Source organism: Dreissena polymorpha, chromosome 5 (assembly GCF_020536995.1).
Source record: "Dreissena polymorpha isolate Duluth1 chromosome 5, UMN_Dpol_1.0, whole genome shotgun sequence".
NCBI lineage: Eukaryota > Metazoa > Mollusca > Bivalvia > Myida > Dreissenidae > Dreissena > Dreissena polymorpha.
In genome coordinates, this window is record NC_068359.1 from 49,191,112 (window position 1) to 49,208,792 (window position 17,681).

Genomic DNA, 17,681 nt, shown 5'->3' on the forward strand with positions numbered 1-17,681 from the left:
CGCTAAAGATATTTATTCATAACGTTAAAATGTTTGAAGTCACCTACATGCAAATAAATGTTGTTGTAAATAAATATAATATGTCCTATGCAAATTCTGTTTGCACGGAACTTACATCTCTGTTTATCCTTCTCAGATTACCCGGTAATGTTTATAATTTCATGTTGCGATCACTTTTCACGCTATAATTATATTGTTGGCTATAAGATTGCATTGTGCTATTTTATGCCAGAATAAGATATGTTATGTTGTGTTATGTTATTTATGAAAGCTATTACCGTCTGCTTGCCATGATCGAATGTTTTACGCACTCAAAATCGACTTACCGGTACTATTTTTTTTACCTAAATAAGCGGTTTATAAATTGAAATTTCTAAGCTTCAATTAACTGGCCGCTTGTCGGTCAAAAACTTACAGATTCGTTCCTTTCCGACTGATAGTATTCAATAAAGGGCACTATTGTATTCATAAACTAACTGTACAGGTTAATTTATATTTGAATTGTGATTGTGTTTCAAGTAAATTATGTATAACTATGCCTTTTTCCACTTCTACAGTCGATCGTGTCCAATCTATCACTTTTAAGAACGTTATATATACTGAAATATAATTAAAAAGACCTCTCTTGTTACTGTTTTAATATATTTTTCAAGAATTCAACAATTACGGGTAGATCTACAACAGCCTAATGGGAGGAGTGGAGATTATTTTGATTAATTGATAATATAGTTTTGTTTTTTAGCTAAACCATCATTAATCGACAGCGGAAACCGGCGTATTTTGGACCATTTACTATTACTGATATGAAAGGTACAAACATATTGTCAACAAGTGTTTATAGACCCTCAAAATATTGTAATTCAAGTGTAGTCGACAAATACTTACTAAGGGGCGTAACTGTAAAATTTGGAGCGCGAAATCGAAAGAGGAAGTTTATTGCAAATAAGGAACGAGCAGAGGTAAAGGTATCAAACGTAGTGTTTTAAATTTAATTTAAAAGAACGACGATATATTCAAATCAAAATAACACATGGAAGGAAAACACTACTTATGACGTTATCATTATAATTAAGAGATAAAATATGGGGTTTGTTCCAACACACATTATTTTACTTACAAATCTCTGTGGGCGGAAGTATTACAGAGAAACGGTAGGTCATGGCAACATATACACACTAATTAGTATGAATAGTATCATATGGTACTAGCTGATTTTCATATTTCGACTAGTGTTTTCTGGTTTGTATTGTAATCAAAAGATAAACATTATTTTGAAAATAATACTTAACTTATATTAGAGTATATCTAACGCTCTGTAATGAAGGTTAAAACTTAAATTTCAGTTCTGTATCTATAGCCTAGCGGTAATCGAAAGTGAAAGTGATATTTACACTTTGGGTCGAAACTTCGTTTAATTAAAAAACGTAAAAAATTATTGTTTTGACAAGAAATTATTTAATTAATTTATTTATTTATTTTAGTACTAGCCCATTTTGAAATTCACGCAGGTACATGTACTTTGTATGGAAGTTTATACATCTGTTTAGTTCCATTTTAATATGGATCTAATGTGAATTATGCCAAAAGGTTTATCAAACGAACAAGGTGCACCTCTTTACATAGTGTGTAACTGAATTAATAAGACCTAAGAAAAGCAAGTCCTTTGGATACAAATTATATACTTTACAAAATTCTTCGTAGCTCAAGGTTCGCAAAAGTATAATATTAATTAAATCTGCAATTAAATGAACGCCATGTTCAAAACATGATTTAAAGACAACTTTTTGCTACCAATTGTTATATAAGAAATATAAAAATGGAACTGTGTAATATGGACATTTTATTTATTACATCCGTAATGCACAAATCAAAAAAAAATGTAAGACGTGATTCCTTAAAGAATTGTCAATTATATTGTCTATATTTTTGAGATAGTGTTTACCACAGTTATATAATTTGCCGAGGTCGATTTTGTATTGCCATTTACGGAGCCAATTTTACGGATCCAGGAAAACTTAAAACTTATGAATGAAGGAACGTCTACCATATGTAATCCACGTTTAGTATTTCCTTTCATAAAAAAATATTTGCTAATTTTTGACCTCCCGTTCCATACATAATTAAAAAGAAAAGTTCTACAAATGTTTAATTTAAATAGTACCACGAAAAGATTATTAAGCGTTGGTAAAGCAATCGTTTTTAAAACTCGTTTTCGTCGAATAGGCGTTAGTAGCCTTCGTGACTAATTCTTAAGTAATACTTTTATTTTAGAGAGTTTTTATAATCATTTTGTCAAGGTGAATTAGGAAGGTTAAATCTAATGTGTCCAACGTGTGTTTGTTCTGTTTACATCGTAGTTTTTATGCTTGTGACCTATATTGATTCCTATCCAAACCTTTTGTATTGCAATCAACCTTTATTACCAGAGAACACGTGAATTAAGTCAAAACATATCATGTTTCAATAAAAAAAAAATCTGACGAGCCATCCAGTAAAAGAGATACGTCGTCTGCGGATTGTGACATATTAGTCTAGTAGGAACGGAGGCCCACGGTGCATGTTTGGAACCTTTCTTTTAAATATGCTGATGATGTTCTACATTGTCTTGCGCAAAAGAAAAAGTTAGTTCCCAAGAAAAATCTTATGCCCACGAGGTCTAAATCCAAGATGGCCGACCAAAAACCTAGAAAATACCGTTTTTTTAGCAAATGACACAAACAACATATATTTTCCATGATTTTGGTGAGCTTTTTAATTTAAGCAATCAAGAACATATTATTGTTATTAAAAAAATAAGTTTTTTTGGTGAAATATTGTACATGTAATAAAACAAATGACTATATATGTGAAAAAAAGGTTACAAAAAACATGTGTTTTTTTCAATTATGACGTGTTTCAGTTTGTACCTGAAAAGCAGTTTAGATACAATGATCATCTTAACCACATTTATACACACCTATGGGACTAACAAATATAATAAATATAACATTTCATGTGAATATGATCAATTATTGTGATATACAATGCAAGAATAGTGGTGGGGTAAATTACAAATATGAACAAAAAATGGCTGATAACCATGTTGATATATTTTTAGATATACTAGCTATATATATATATAATAACTAGATATTTACATATATGATGATTGTTTTTGATACTTACAAGTGCATTAACAATGTTTTATCAAATAAAATACATTTCATTACTGTTAATAGTATTTTTATCGTAAATTATAAAAACAAAATCAAATATTAACATAGGTAAATTCACTATAATATCTCGCACAGAGCAAAACACATACACTGTTGTAATATTTCAATTCAAAGGTAAGAAACGATCTTGATTTTGAATGAATGAAGAAATTATCAGAAACGTACCTGAAGCGATGGTTTGTTGACATCCGATTGTCCCACACATAGCCGAAAAAGTCACGTGGTACATGCACCTTGATAAGCCTTACCGCTTAGTACACTTTGTAGGCATCCGGTCGTTACCAACCCGGCTTCTATGAGGATCTCTGCATATCCTGACCCTGAACATTTGTTTTTTGTTAGCATTCCAATATAATTCATAGCCGTATGGAATGCACACGGCGTGACCACGTGATTCTTGTATCTCTCAGGAAACTTCCAAATCAATGGGAGTGCCTTCATACATCCGCCCAAATCGAATGTAGAGAGAACGTACTTCTTTCAAACCTCCTAAGTAGCCAGTTCAGACTGATCAAGAAGCTCTGCAACAGTGGTATAGTCCGTAAAAGGCTGGTCAATCGGTGTTAAGTAGTCGATTGTTGATTTACGTTCAGGACAGTTACCTGCCATCGAAATGAATCCCCCAAATCCTGGATAGATCTGTTCCTCTCCGAGCTAACGATCAGAGACGATACACCAGCAAGGCCCTTAAATACGACTCATAATTTTCAGAACGTGCGGTGAACAGCGCTCCGGGAGGAAATCGTGGACCGCAGCGTTTTGTAATGGCTAATGGTGGCAAGCTTTGGTTTCCATCAGCCTTCAGGGAACGAGCCTTTGATCGCTCGTATACATTATATGTGCGATCAGAATGTTTTGCAACAAAGCCAGGATTTACTTCATTGAATCATTATACCTGCAGTTCGATTAACTCCATTTGGGCCTCGCACATAAGTGGTTATTTTGTTAAGGTTATCCCACTCAACATGAAAAACCTGATTGCCTTCACCAGTTACAATGAGTGGAGTAAGAGTCGTCGTCGAGTCATTAAGTGCTCTGGCTAATGACGTTTCTAGTTCCAAACTGAAATCATAAGACTCACAGTGGCCCAGGCGTCGAAGACACTCACCTGGGCAATTGAAAGTATGATGCAATACTTTTCACTGCTTGCAACTTCAGATTCCCCACATATAAGCTTTGTGAGGAACGACAACAATTCCTTAGGAATGATGTCTTCAGGTGAATACCCTTCAAAATCGTCTGCTGTTGGTGGCCATGGTAGTGGTTTAGCATCAACAAAGGCCTGTTTCAGACTTTTGTGCATATCAATTGCCACTTCTCCTTGTTTTGAAGTCAATCCAAAATTTAAACCACTACCTATTGCTTCCGCCACTGAAATGCTTGCGTTAAACATAACGCTGTTCATTACGAAACCCACGCCCTTTACGTTTGTGAATTTTATATTTTGACCAATATCTTCCGATTCCAACCAAACCTTTAGATTTCTGGTATTATATTTCAAAATGGGAAAACCATGTTTGTTCATTTCAGTTTTGTAAATATTTTTCATTGATTTCAAGGGAACAAGCTCTTTTTCTGATAATACTCTTTCTGAAATAATCTCACGTAAAACATGAATATGCTTGAGCTTCTGCTGAAATTCGGGAATTCTAGAGGCTGTCACCTGAGGCAGACTCTGGTTGTTTGCGTTTCAAAAAGTTAAAGTACTTTAACTTAAACTCTTGCTGGCATGTATCATGCTACATGGCTGATTTTGCAACCAGATCTTCCCCTTGCACCTTGCGATATAATGAAAAATGTTCCACGTGTAATGCTTGTGGTTCTATGTTCTTCCAGTGGGATGCTTTCGATAAAAATGGGGCACTCCTCTCAGTATTGCCAGAAGAGGATCTACGTCTAATTCGTTACAATAAATGCATTCTGGCGGAAAAGTATTTTGAGCACTGGCAGCAATCCTTGGGGAATGATGTTTTTAATAACTGGTTTCACTGCTTTTTGCATTTACCTAAGCGGTCCTGATTTTTGGTAAAAGCTTGAAAGCAACCACAGTGATAACCAGTTTTACCCAAGTCGATGTCACTTAGTGTTTCGGGGATATTCACACAAACATCGTACATGCGATATGGTGACTCGCATGATTCCTCTAATCGCTTGTTGCGAATTGAGTGCAGTTGTGCTAGTTTTTGTTCAGCTGTTTGTTTTATTGAATTCAAGGATATAAAGTCGCCATGTCGCCATAATTGTTTAGCCCATTTGAATGCAAAATGCATTTAAAATTGGAACTTATTGCATTGGATTCTTGAAATTTCCGTTTTTTTTTTAATTCGACATGCTTCTAAATCATTTGTGTTGTTTATTTGCGATGAAGATAATATTGCTGCGTAACTGGTGTTCAATCTTCCATATAAAATGAACATTGAATTTAATTTAATTATGAAAATAATTTAAGTAAATACTAGTATTTTTATTAAGATTTCTAAAATAAAATTTGAATATAAATATATGTGTATTTAAAATTAATGTTCTCATATGAAATACTCAATTTCAAACTTAATCGGCAATGCACGTTTTTGTTCAGTATTCAGAAGAATTTCAACCATGTCAAGACAATACAATATAAAGAAGTGAAACTCCAGCTGCTGGAGTAGTATTGAATTATTATTATAAACAATTAGTAGGTCCTTCATTTAAGGCAAGTGACCGATTGCCAAATCAGTACAAAACAGGACAATACAGCACAATACAAAACAACATAAATACAAATAAGAATAAAGCTGGGGTCACCGCCTTGGAACGGTCAATGCAAAGCATTGGGGGTTAAAACCGGTTTTGGAGCGCTCAACCTCACACTTGGCCCAGCAATATTCATAATACATGTACGTGTAAATAAAATTTAACCTCAAACAATAATTTGATATATTATTCTAAGATTTTTTTTTAAATACAAACCTGGATACTCCATTGACTATTTCATATAATATATTTCATGTTTCAAGTCTTAATGGAATTACCATTTTTATTCATTTGCTTCTTAATATTATATCACCTAAACTTGTTTTATTAGTAGCACAGCCCCATTAATATTTTTATTTAGTACTGCCCTTGGAATTTGTTCACGTCATTATGTCATTATGGATTTTTGTGACGTCATACGACCGACTTTCCCAGTTGTAATCTACATGCATAGGTCATTGGGTTTATAACGTTCCATTTTATTTATATTTTCTCTCTGATAGGCGTTTCTTGTTTGATTTAATTATTTTTAATTTGTTTAGCAGTCACATAAACAACCAAGCTATGTAATATGGAATTTTTACACCCATTATTGCTGCTTCTTCCTGTATTTGCGCGATGATTATCTGAGATATTAACTATATGATTCTATATTCTCAAATCTTTTCTATAAAGAAGGAATGTAGTTGACAATTGTTAATAGTTTTATTTGATCGTTCGTCAAAAAGTTGTAATTCTGTTACTCTTGTATCTTCAATGCAATTGAGTAATTAAATAGTAATTAAATTGAATGCGTTTTAATTCCCTTTTATTTTTGTTTAATTTGAGTTACAATGCTATGACGTTAAATTTTATTTACACTTAAATGTATTATGAATATTGCTGGGCCAAGTGTGAGGTTGAGCGCTCTATAACCAGGTTTAAACCCCCAATGCTTTGCATTGACCGTTCCAAGGCGGTGACCCCAGCTTTATTCATATTTTGTGTTTATGTTGGTTTGTATTGTGCTGTATTGTGCTGTTTTGTACTGTTTGGGCAATCGGTCACTTGCCTTAAATAAAGGACCAACTAATTGTTTTTAATGAAAATTCAATACTGCTCCAGCAGCTGGAGTTTCACTTCTTTATATTGTAAACAAAGCTAACACAATTTGTTTATATTGACATAAAAATCAATGCATTTTGTTGAACAGAAAACATCAAATTCTATAGAGATTACATGACATATTGAGCATGGAATACACATGGTGTAAATAATTTTACCGTGCTTAGCTTTTCTTCATATATTAAAATGAATCATTTGCTGGACGAACATTTTAAATGGCTTAATTATGAACAAGGGAAGCAACTATAAAATAAATGTAATTTGGAAATAAGTTAATATATAAAATATTATCTCCCTTGTACGAAGCTAAATATATACAGATTTAATATATGTTCCCAATTACATCCCTTTTTGATAGTTTAATAATTATGGCTTTAAGGTAGCGCACCCCTAATGATTTCCCGCGATTTCTTCGAAGGTTGAAGAGCCTAATATTAGGTGCCGTAGCCTAGTGGTTAAGGCGATAGACAAGAAATCTTTTGGGATATTCCCTCGCAGGCTCGAATCCTGCCGACGACGTATACTTTTTTGCGACGCGTTTTATTTCTTTTCTAACGTAATTTGATTTAATATGGTATATAAGCTATGTTTATTGTTAAATATGTTGCAATTTTTATGTACATTCTTCAATTTTTAAAATTAAAACAACGTTATGGCTAAATTGGGTGATTTACTGCTGAAAATACGAACCATGCATGTTGCATGTTGCATTTTTGTCCCCTACCGGTTTCACCGGAGGTGACTTATGGTTTGCGCTCTGTCTGTCTGTCTGTCTGTCTGTCTGTCAGTCAGTCACACTTTTCTGGATCCTGCGATAACTTTAAAAGTTCTTATTATTTTTTCATGAAACTTGAAACATGGATAGATGGCAATATGGACATTATGCACGTCATTTCATTTTGTTCCTACGTCAAAAATTATGGTTGCTATGGCAACAAATAGACTAGAAATACTGCTGAAAATGGTGGTTTTCTGGATCCTGCGATAACTTAAAAAGTTCTTATTATTTTTTCATGAAACTTGAAACATGGATTGATGGCAATGTGGACATTATGCACGTCATTTCATTTTGTTCCTACGTAAAAAATCTGGTTGCTATGGAAACAAATTTAAAAAAAAATTCTGACAATGGTGGAATTTCTGACAATGGTGGAGCCGGTAGTGGACTATATTGCTTGGCAATAGTCTTGTTAGTTTTATTTCAAAAAGTAAACGGTAAATCTGTCTATTTCTTGGTATTTTTGCTGTATATAGTGTATCTATAAAAACTAAGTTCAAAATATTACTTAAATGATGCTATTTTAAATTTTATGACACTTTGTTTTTAACCAACCCAATTTCTACTTGCCTGAAACCACTTACATTTCATGGCGCTCTTCCATAGATAACAAGTTATAAAAAATAAATGTCTGTAAAATAAAACTTTTCTCATCTTGTTTAAACTTTAAACACCTTTACTGCATCTGTACACACCAACTGCATGCCTATATTTGGAAATCTGGATGAATTATGGAACTTTCATATACCCCAGGGGTGCACATAAACTGGACAAAAGCCGAGTGTGGGGGTGATTTTGAAAAAATCTGTATATTTTTTTTTTAAGGCATGGAAAGACTTCATAAAAATGTGCATGTAGTTCAGTGAAATGATGCTGATTAAGAAAATAATAGATTAGATTATATTTGGATAGGTGCCCATTACGGGTGCGCTACCTTAAACTAAATAGGTTGTAAAGTTAATGGAGGAGCATAACAAACACACTGTATTTATTTCATTCACCAGTTGAAAATACTCAACAACATCTTCTTGGATAAAGATATATCTTTTAAATATTAATCATATCATCTTCTACTACTCACCACCCACCAAAAAAATCACAAAAACAAAAAAAAAAATAGCAATATTGTGTAAAACATATCGCTGTAAGTTGTGAAACAATGGTCGTTTTTTGTGACAATTTAAATGTTATCTCGCATCAGTTGTGTTATATACTCAATGCGATAAAGTGTCATGCAGTTTGATTATAAATGATATTTTTGTACAGTAAAAATACTATTATCAGTAAGTGAAATGTTTTTATCTTTAAAACATCTTGAATGCACTTGTAAGTATCAAAAACAATCATCATAGATATAAATATCTAGTTAAAATAGCTAGTATATCTCAGAATATATCAACATGTTAATCAGCCATATTTTGTTCATATTTGTAATTTACCCCACCACTATCCTTGCATTATATGTCACAATTATTGATCATATTCACATGAAATGTTATATTATTGTATTTGATAGTCCCATAGGTGTGTATAAATGAAGTAAAGATGATTATTGTATCTAAACTGCTTTACAGGTACAAATTGAAACATGTCATAATCGAAAAAAAACTTTTTTTTTTCATTTTTTTCACATATATAGTTATTTGTTTCATTACATGTACAATATTTCACCAAAATACTTATTTTTTTAGTAACAATAATATGTTCTTGATTGCTTAAATTAAAAAGCTCACCATAATCAAGGAAAATATATGTTGTTTGAGTCATTTGTGAAAAAACGGTATTTTCTAGGTTTTTGGTCGGCCATCTTGGCGGCAATTATGGACCCCGTGGGCATACAATTTTTCTTGGGAACATCCCTTTTCTTTTACCCAAGACAATGTAGAACATTATCAGCATATTTAAAAAAAGGTTCCAATCATGCACCGTGGGCCTCCGTTCCTACTAGACTTCATAGATTCTGATTTCTTTAGTTTTTAGATTCGATCGGAGATAAAAGGACAGTATTTCAGCGCAAAGGATACAATATACCGGATTTCCACGTCCAAAGAATCGTTGTATTGGGAAAACAATCTGATAAAAACCAATAATTCTTTACCGCTGAAATTATAATGTAGAATTACCTGCATTTTTTACAAAAATTAATATAACCGAATGCAAGATGTTTACTTTTATGTTTAGATACTCGAAGCCGCTGATGCGAATATTCCATATTTGCACACACTTACACAAATCGCGAACTTATTAGTACGATAGAACTTTGGCGAATGCGACGCAAATCTTAATTTTATTGGACGACATCGTTATTCAAGTGGACAATGCAATTATATTTATCATGCAAGCGCTTTTTTTCGCATATTTCAAGCGTCTATTGTTTTCAAACATGACGGCAGACGGTTAAATATTTTAGTTTGGACTTAAAATTTCCGGCTCTATAATACTTAGTTTTTGTCAAGCCATTCTTTGGATAAAAGTTTAAAAAAAAATGTAAAAAAAATCATTTGTTAAAAAAAATCTTTGGCGAACACCATGCAATTATCAAAATGGTATTAGCCCTTAAACGTCTGTTGTCGAGTGATGAAAAAAAATCATTAAATGAAGCAAATTTGACTAAGCACCAAAATAAATAGTTCTGAAAGAGTTCAGTTGTTATGACATAAATATTCATTTAATTCTTAACCAGCCGTTTTTCACATTTAATTAAACATTTGTTACGAAGATTAAAATATATGTTTGTTACTTTACATTTGATGATTAGATAGTTCACAGTAACCATTTCAGAGATGTAATGGAATACGATATATTTCGATGATATTTGGTGGTCTCAACTTTCATACAAACGTAATATGAGCAATTATCTCACTTGTTTAATGCAATACATTTATTTAAATTATTGTGTTTAAATCGTTTAAAACTGTATATTGTTACTTTTTCAACGCGTGTATACATGTTATTAAAGCTCCGTTATTTAAATAGTCCATTGGCATTTTGATTTACTTCATCCATATCTATACTATTTAAGAATTGTTTTTATAAGGATGACTTACTGCTATGATTGAAACTGATGAAGATTTTAAAAGTTTAGGGAACCAAAATTAAAATAACTGCCTACTTTGCCTCCTCCTATAAACATCTATTATTCGAGTATCAAAAAATCAAAAAAATCTTGACCATCCAAAATAATTTAATACCATCATCTCATAATTCTGTGAGAAATATTTGCCCGTCAGAAGTACAAACCCACCATTTTGATTGAAGTAATGAATCAAGTGGTGTTAATCCCTAACAAGTCACAAATTAGGTAAGACTACGAAATGTACGATCAATTTATTTAATAAAGTAATGATGCTGGTGGTGTCTTATCTTTTTCATGGCTAAGGTTTATTTCGTTTACGTTAGAAGTGTATATACGACCAACGTTTTCACTGAAATTTTACAACTTAACTCTTGTGTTTTGTTTCTTAATAGACAGAATGGCTCTGATTGTGGCAAGTATAGATTTCGGCACCACCTTTTCGGGATGGGCGTATTCCTTCGTGCATGATCACGACAATAACCCTGCTGATGTTAAGTCCAGAAACTGGAATTCAGGAACTTTTATAACAAGCAAAGGTATTTGGATTTTTAATTAAGAAATGATGAAAGGGTAAGTGTTGGTTATTGCGGTAATAATCAACTGTTTGGAGTTACGATGCGTTTAACCATGAAAGCAAAAACATCGAAGCGACAAACCGGTGGCTAGCCCAATTACCAAAACTTACATGGTTGTTGTTATCCGTGACGTCATCCCATCTGAACAATTCAAAATGACGTGGCCTTCATTATATTCATAAACATCGAGTTAATAAAAATGACGCTATTGGTTTTGTTCAAAACAGTAAAGCTATACCCATTAAGTGCATATTAAATGTTGACCTAAATCTAAAACCTGCACAAGTAATATGTTTAAACTGCGATGCATAATACAGAAAAGATTAGTTTTCAAACGTTTGATAGATCGCGCGTTTAAGCACGTGCAACTACGTTCACATCATTAGACTCCGCCTATGGTTTGTTGTAGGTTATTCCGGACGTATTATCCTTCCATAACATAATGTCCATACAAGTTTCGCGTCTTGGTAGAATAATATATAAATTTTCCATTAAACACTGCATGTAAATAATTGTATCAATGCTACGTTTAAGATGCATCAACGTAATTAATATAGAAGTATATATGATGAATAAAGTATCGCTTTTTACTGTTGTTTTGTTTAGTTAAAGAGATATTTTGAATAAAAGCGCTTACTAGTAGCTCATTGATAGCAATATAATAAGTAACGAACAACAAACATTAATTATAATCAAGTAGGATATTGTATGTAAGCAGAAATAAACAAGATCTATGTTTCGTATAAATTATGTCTGAATAATTTAAGTGGTTTTCGTTATTTGACAACTTATGTTGTACATTTTACAGCGCCAACATGCGTACTGATTAAATCAGATGGAACAACACTCGAAGCCTTCGGCTACGACGCAGAAAGTAAATATGCAGAGCTCGCTGCAGAAGAAAATCACACTGATGTTTACTTCTTTCAGACATTTAAGATGAAGTTGTTCGATAATGAGGTATGCTTGTACAGAAATATATATATATATACATATATATATATATATATATACATATACGTGTCTGGGATTTTTAATTAATATATTGATATAGCCAACACGTTTCGCACAGCTCATCATGGCATAATACAATTTATCACATGCCATACCCTGTTTCCCATGTAATATAACCATTACATATATTTTTTTTCGTTTATACCTAATGTTAAAATGTGACATTTCTGCAGTGAAATAACAGCAGTGAAAAGAACAAAATTGTTATTTTCACCGGTGAAAAGAACACATTTTCGGAATTCCTTTTTCTATTTTCAGATTATCATAATTATCAAGATGTACTTCCCTTGTTTATATCCTTGTATATATTTTTTCTATGATCACGAGTGAAATAAAATTGATTATCCACCGAAGCCAACACATTTTCTTTTAATTTTATGATTTTTTTACCGTTTATTTACATTGTAAAAAGAGTTTAACTGAAGAATTTCCCTGTAATAATGACGTCATTTTGTCAACAAAATTACGTCATTTCAATGTATTGAGGCACGCCACGGGAGAGAGGGTCACTTTTCAGCGAAAGGGAAATTATAATTAATTATTTTCTTGAAAAGGGGGCATAACAGAAACAGAAAATGTGTTCATGTAAGTGTAAGATCGTTTGTTATTTCACGAGTGATCATAGAAAAACAATAATTTCACTCGTGGCTGCGCCACTCGTGAACATATATTTTCTATGATTATTCGTGAAATAACAAACGATCTTACACTGACATGAACAAATATCCTCTATATCTTACACATGTGTAATATACTTTGTAAGCGTTTTCATTGGCTTGTTTTCGTTCGATTGACCAATCGCATTTTGTTATTTTGCTGAAATGACATTGCAACGTAAAATGACGTCACGAAATGTATACAACATTCGGGATATATCATTATGTTTGCGTAAATATTTATTTAATGTGCTCATTCAAAAGCATGTGATAAAAAGATCTGCCACTCGTTGTCATTTCATACCATATTTTATTCAACTTGTCCAGGAAATTCGTTAGTAAGCTCGCCAAAGGCTCGCTTACGTCATAAGGTCAATAAATATTAAATTAATTTAAATGGGTTTAAATACATGTATAAAATGTTGTTCTTTTGCTAACCTAGCTGAAATATTATTCGAAAATAGCTTATAAAATGGAAATACTTTAAATTTTGGTTCATAATGTGAACATTCATCTAAATGTTTACTAAAACGCATCTGTCTTGTTTAGGGGTCTCGCATTTGTTGTTCAGGGACAGATCGCCTATTTCTAAGTTTATCGCAAGTTTGGCCTATATACAAATTTTATTCATCCATTGCATACGAATACATAAATCACATTTTGTATATCACATGACATATTAGTTTTTATTTTGAACACTTTGCCATTAAAATCAAAAGAATTCCCTTCAATAATATAACCACGAAGGGCGCATCTAGGGTCATTAAATTTGGATATTCTTGGTTCTTGAGATGAAAAGTAAGATTTCGTTAACAGACGTTTTTGCTTACATTTTATTATCTTCTGATCATTCGAAACTATGGTACAAATCCGTTTCGTTAAACTGAAAGGAATAGTTATCTTTGTGTGTTTATTATGACACGAGGTAAAATTAAGATATTGTTTAGAATCATTTTCTATGTAATATATATCAGTATTAATTTCAGTATTGTTTTTTTATAATCAATATATCAAGAAATGGTAACTCAACTGTGCGTGTTCGCATTGTAAACTTGATATCCGAATGTAAGTTGTTTAGAATAGTATAAAAGCTTTGAAGTTCATGGGGAAATTTTATCCAGAAAATAAAGCAATCGTCTAGAAATCTTTTCCAAAATATTTTAATAAAAGAAAGAAAATTATCATTATAAATTGATCCAATTTGTGTATATATAGTTTTGTTCTAAAAATTCCATCACCAATGTAGCGTATGTTGGCGCGAATTTAGTACCCATTGCAGTTCCTTTACATTGGTTGTAGTACTTGTCATCAAAATTGAAGTAATTATTTTCAAGTACTATTTTTATGCTTTCTTTTATAAACCTTTGTGAAAACCTTTCATTAACCGATTCGGGATATTTTTGAAGCCAATAATCAATAGCTTCTAAACCAAGAGTATGCTATATATTTTAATACAAATTAATTACATCAAATGATACTAATGTACTTGACTCTGGAACTTGTGAAGGTATATGTTTAAGGAAATCTATATTATTTGTTATATTGCTATTGACATATTTTACAAACGGTTTTTAACAAGATATCCAATAAAGAACTTAAACGACTTGTTTCACAGTTAGTTCAAGCGTATATTGGGCGAAAGCTTAACTCGTCTGGATTCATTAACTCGATATATTCTGAATTAATATTTTTAATTGCATCCTGAATGATTTTACTTTTATGAATTTTTGGAAGACCATTAAATAGACTTGTTGTCCATTTAAATTTTAATAAGAAATCATTTTCCTCTTTAGTTAGTTTACTATTTTCCTTTAGTAAGTTGCCTATTTTTTAAAGTGTTATTGGTGTTGACTACCATTATTAGGGATTTGTTTATAATAATCAACGTCATTTAGTATTGCTAACATTTTTCTTTGATAAAAGTCTGTATTCATTATAACAATATATTCAATGCGGAACTCGCGTGCTGTGGGTTTTTCCGATTTCTGAGCGCGCGCGGGAGGTACAAACATTGTCATTATTACAGTAATGACCAGTAAGGTCGATATCCGATTTGCTTCCCATTCAGAAGTGGATAATAAGTATTTAAGCGACAGTAGTGTTTCTTTAAGGAAATGTCAAAATTCAAGTCTTTTGTTGTTATTACTCTTACTATTATTATTAATAATTACACATAACAAATCTAACACTGATGTACATGTATGTCAGACGTTTATACAGGATTAAAGTCTAAATACACCGTTCAGATGTACAGCCGCCTATACAAATGGGTCCAGTAGCTAACATCCTTAAAATACATTAAAACAGACTTTGTCAGCTGTATGGTAATGAAGAAACCTTTACAAACGCTTGACATATGCAATATTTCTTCTGAAAAAAACATTAAATTCGTGTTTTTGTGGGGTTTTTTTTTGGCATGCTTTATAGATATAGCAAATAAAAATAATGTATGGTAAACTCGTTAGTGATGTGCCTTCTAATCTTAAGGTCTTAGTCTTTAGCAAATAATTGTCTATACTTTTCAGATTAGATTAAAGAAAAGCATCACAATAGAGCTATATCAATAAACATATAAATATCCAACTGATATGGAACGATATATTAGTTCTTGCACTACGAATGTACTGAGGATAGTAAGGTTTTTGTTGTTTGGTACTTGTCTATATGATTTTAAATATATTTGAATAGTATAATATATATACGATGGAGTCAATATCTTGGTAGTTTCGTTGACAAACATCCATTAAAACTGAATGCCCAGGCCTACGCACAGTATATACAATGACATAGTTACGTGACCAAAGCTGTTTATATGTACAAGCAGCATCATATCGTGTTACATAGTAGTCTTACAAATTAAAAACGATCGAGATTAGTTCATCTAAAGAACAAGAGGGCCACGGTGGCCCTGTATCGCTCCACTGTTTTTTATGCGAAAAAGCGTGCAATGCGCATGGGTTGAAATGTACTCAATCATGTGACTTTCTCTTTCTATCCCTCGTCCAATTGGGCGCTTAAAGTTGGAAGGGTGAGCATTTTTATATATGGAAAACGTTACTACGGTGTTAACTAAACAGACTAAAAAGCCCGGGAATTGTCGCACAGGTCCTTTGCTTATAACGTAGGTACATTTATCTCTTCAAAAGATATTGCCGTTCTTTCTATTTCACATATTTTTAGATGCTGAAGATCATATCTACGCATTTGATTTGAAACAGATTCACAAGACCCATATGAATCAAAATGCCTTAACCCTTTACCAAACGACACATTTTGGACTGTCCCAATTTAAAAGAGGTTGCAGACGACAATTAAATTGTAATGGAATATGAAGGAAATTATCGGGTAGTGTAGAAATAATTGTGATAAAAGGAGAAATTGCTCATCTTGAGCAATTTCTCCTTTTATCACAATTATTTATAAAGTCGTCAGCTACAAATCCGTAAAGTCCTGTTAGTGTTTGGTAAAGGATTAAAAATCTCTGGTTCCTTCTTAGAGCCTTTCACACATTTATAACAAATACAATAGTAGCATCTTTCTTTGTAAACAATCATCTCAAAATATAATTAACAATCCACACATCCCTAAGACCAACAGGCCTGAGAATATTATGATAATCTAAAGATTATTTCTTTATATATATAAATGTATTAAATTAAGTAATACATTTGACTTCTAAGATCAATTCAGAACTTATATTAAGAAAATTATAAAATGGTCAGAAATATATATGGATCGTTGAGCAATTGACAATCATATCCACAATTCATGAGTCACGATTCACAAATGGAACAATGCATCATTAGTAATTAAAAAGCAGCATATACGATAGTTAAGAACATTGCACTTAATTAAATCCAACACCTCTTGGATACAAAGTTTGAGTTTACCATGTATCATATATTTACTTTTCTTGAAATAATTATGTTCATGGAAGTTGTGTTTTTTTTAAATCAATAAGATATTATTAAACTGGTTTAAACACTACAAAAAAGACATGAAATTAACATGTCATCCGTTATATTTTTATCCGGATATATGGTCACTTTCGACATATTTTAATAAAACTCGACTTTTTTCAGTTTATAAGAAAAACATTCATAACACATGTTCTTACTTCATTTCCTTTGTAAGCAGTCACCATCTGATCTAAAATGGCACTAAATGACTGGGTTTTATCTCATGTTTACAAGATGTTGTTGTTGTTGTTGGTCACAGCCACACGGCCACATTAATCTCCCCTAGTAAACGTCATAAGTTCAGTTTTGTGACCCCCGGGGCAGGGTCAAATTTGAGCCCAGGGAAATAATTTGAACACATTTGGTATAGGACTATTAGATGTCACTACATACCAAATTTAGTAGCCCTCGGCCCTTTAATTATGAACAAGAAGATTTTTTAAGTTTGCACAAAATAGTTCTTATTTAAGCATATGTTCATTTTTGTGACCCCCGGGGCATGGTCAAATTTGACCCCAGTGGCATAATTTGAACAAACTTAGTAGAGAACTATTAGATGTCATTACATACC

The 17,681-nt window shown here is 32.2% G+C and overlaps 1 protein-coding gene across 2 annotated transcripts in view; it reads left to right on the forward strand.

Annotated features, from left to right (window-relative positions):
* Positions 1-853: 853 nt before the first annotated feature.
* The window catches only part of LOC127831820 (heat shock 70 kDa protein 12A-like), a 26,992-nt gene continuing 10,164 nt past the window's right edge, over positions 854-17,681 (forward strand). Inside the window, exons 1-3 of one of the 2 annotated variants that reach the window (XM_052356894.1) lie at positions 854-965; positions 11,299-11,442; positions 12,290-12,441. In XM_052356894.1, coding sequence (XP_052212854.1) covers positions 11,304-11,442; positions 12,290-12,441 — 291 coding nt within the window. In that variant the 5' untranslated portion in view covers positions 854-965; positions 11,299-11,303. The other variant, XM_052356893.1, reaches the window with a different exon arrangement.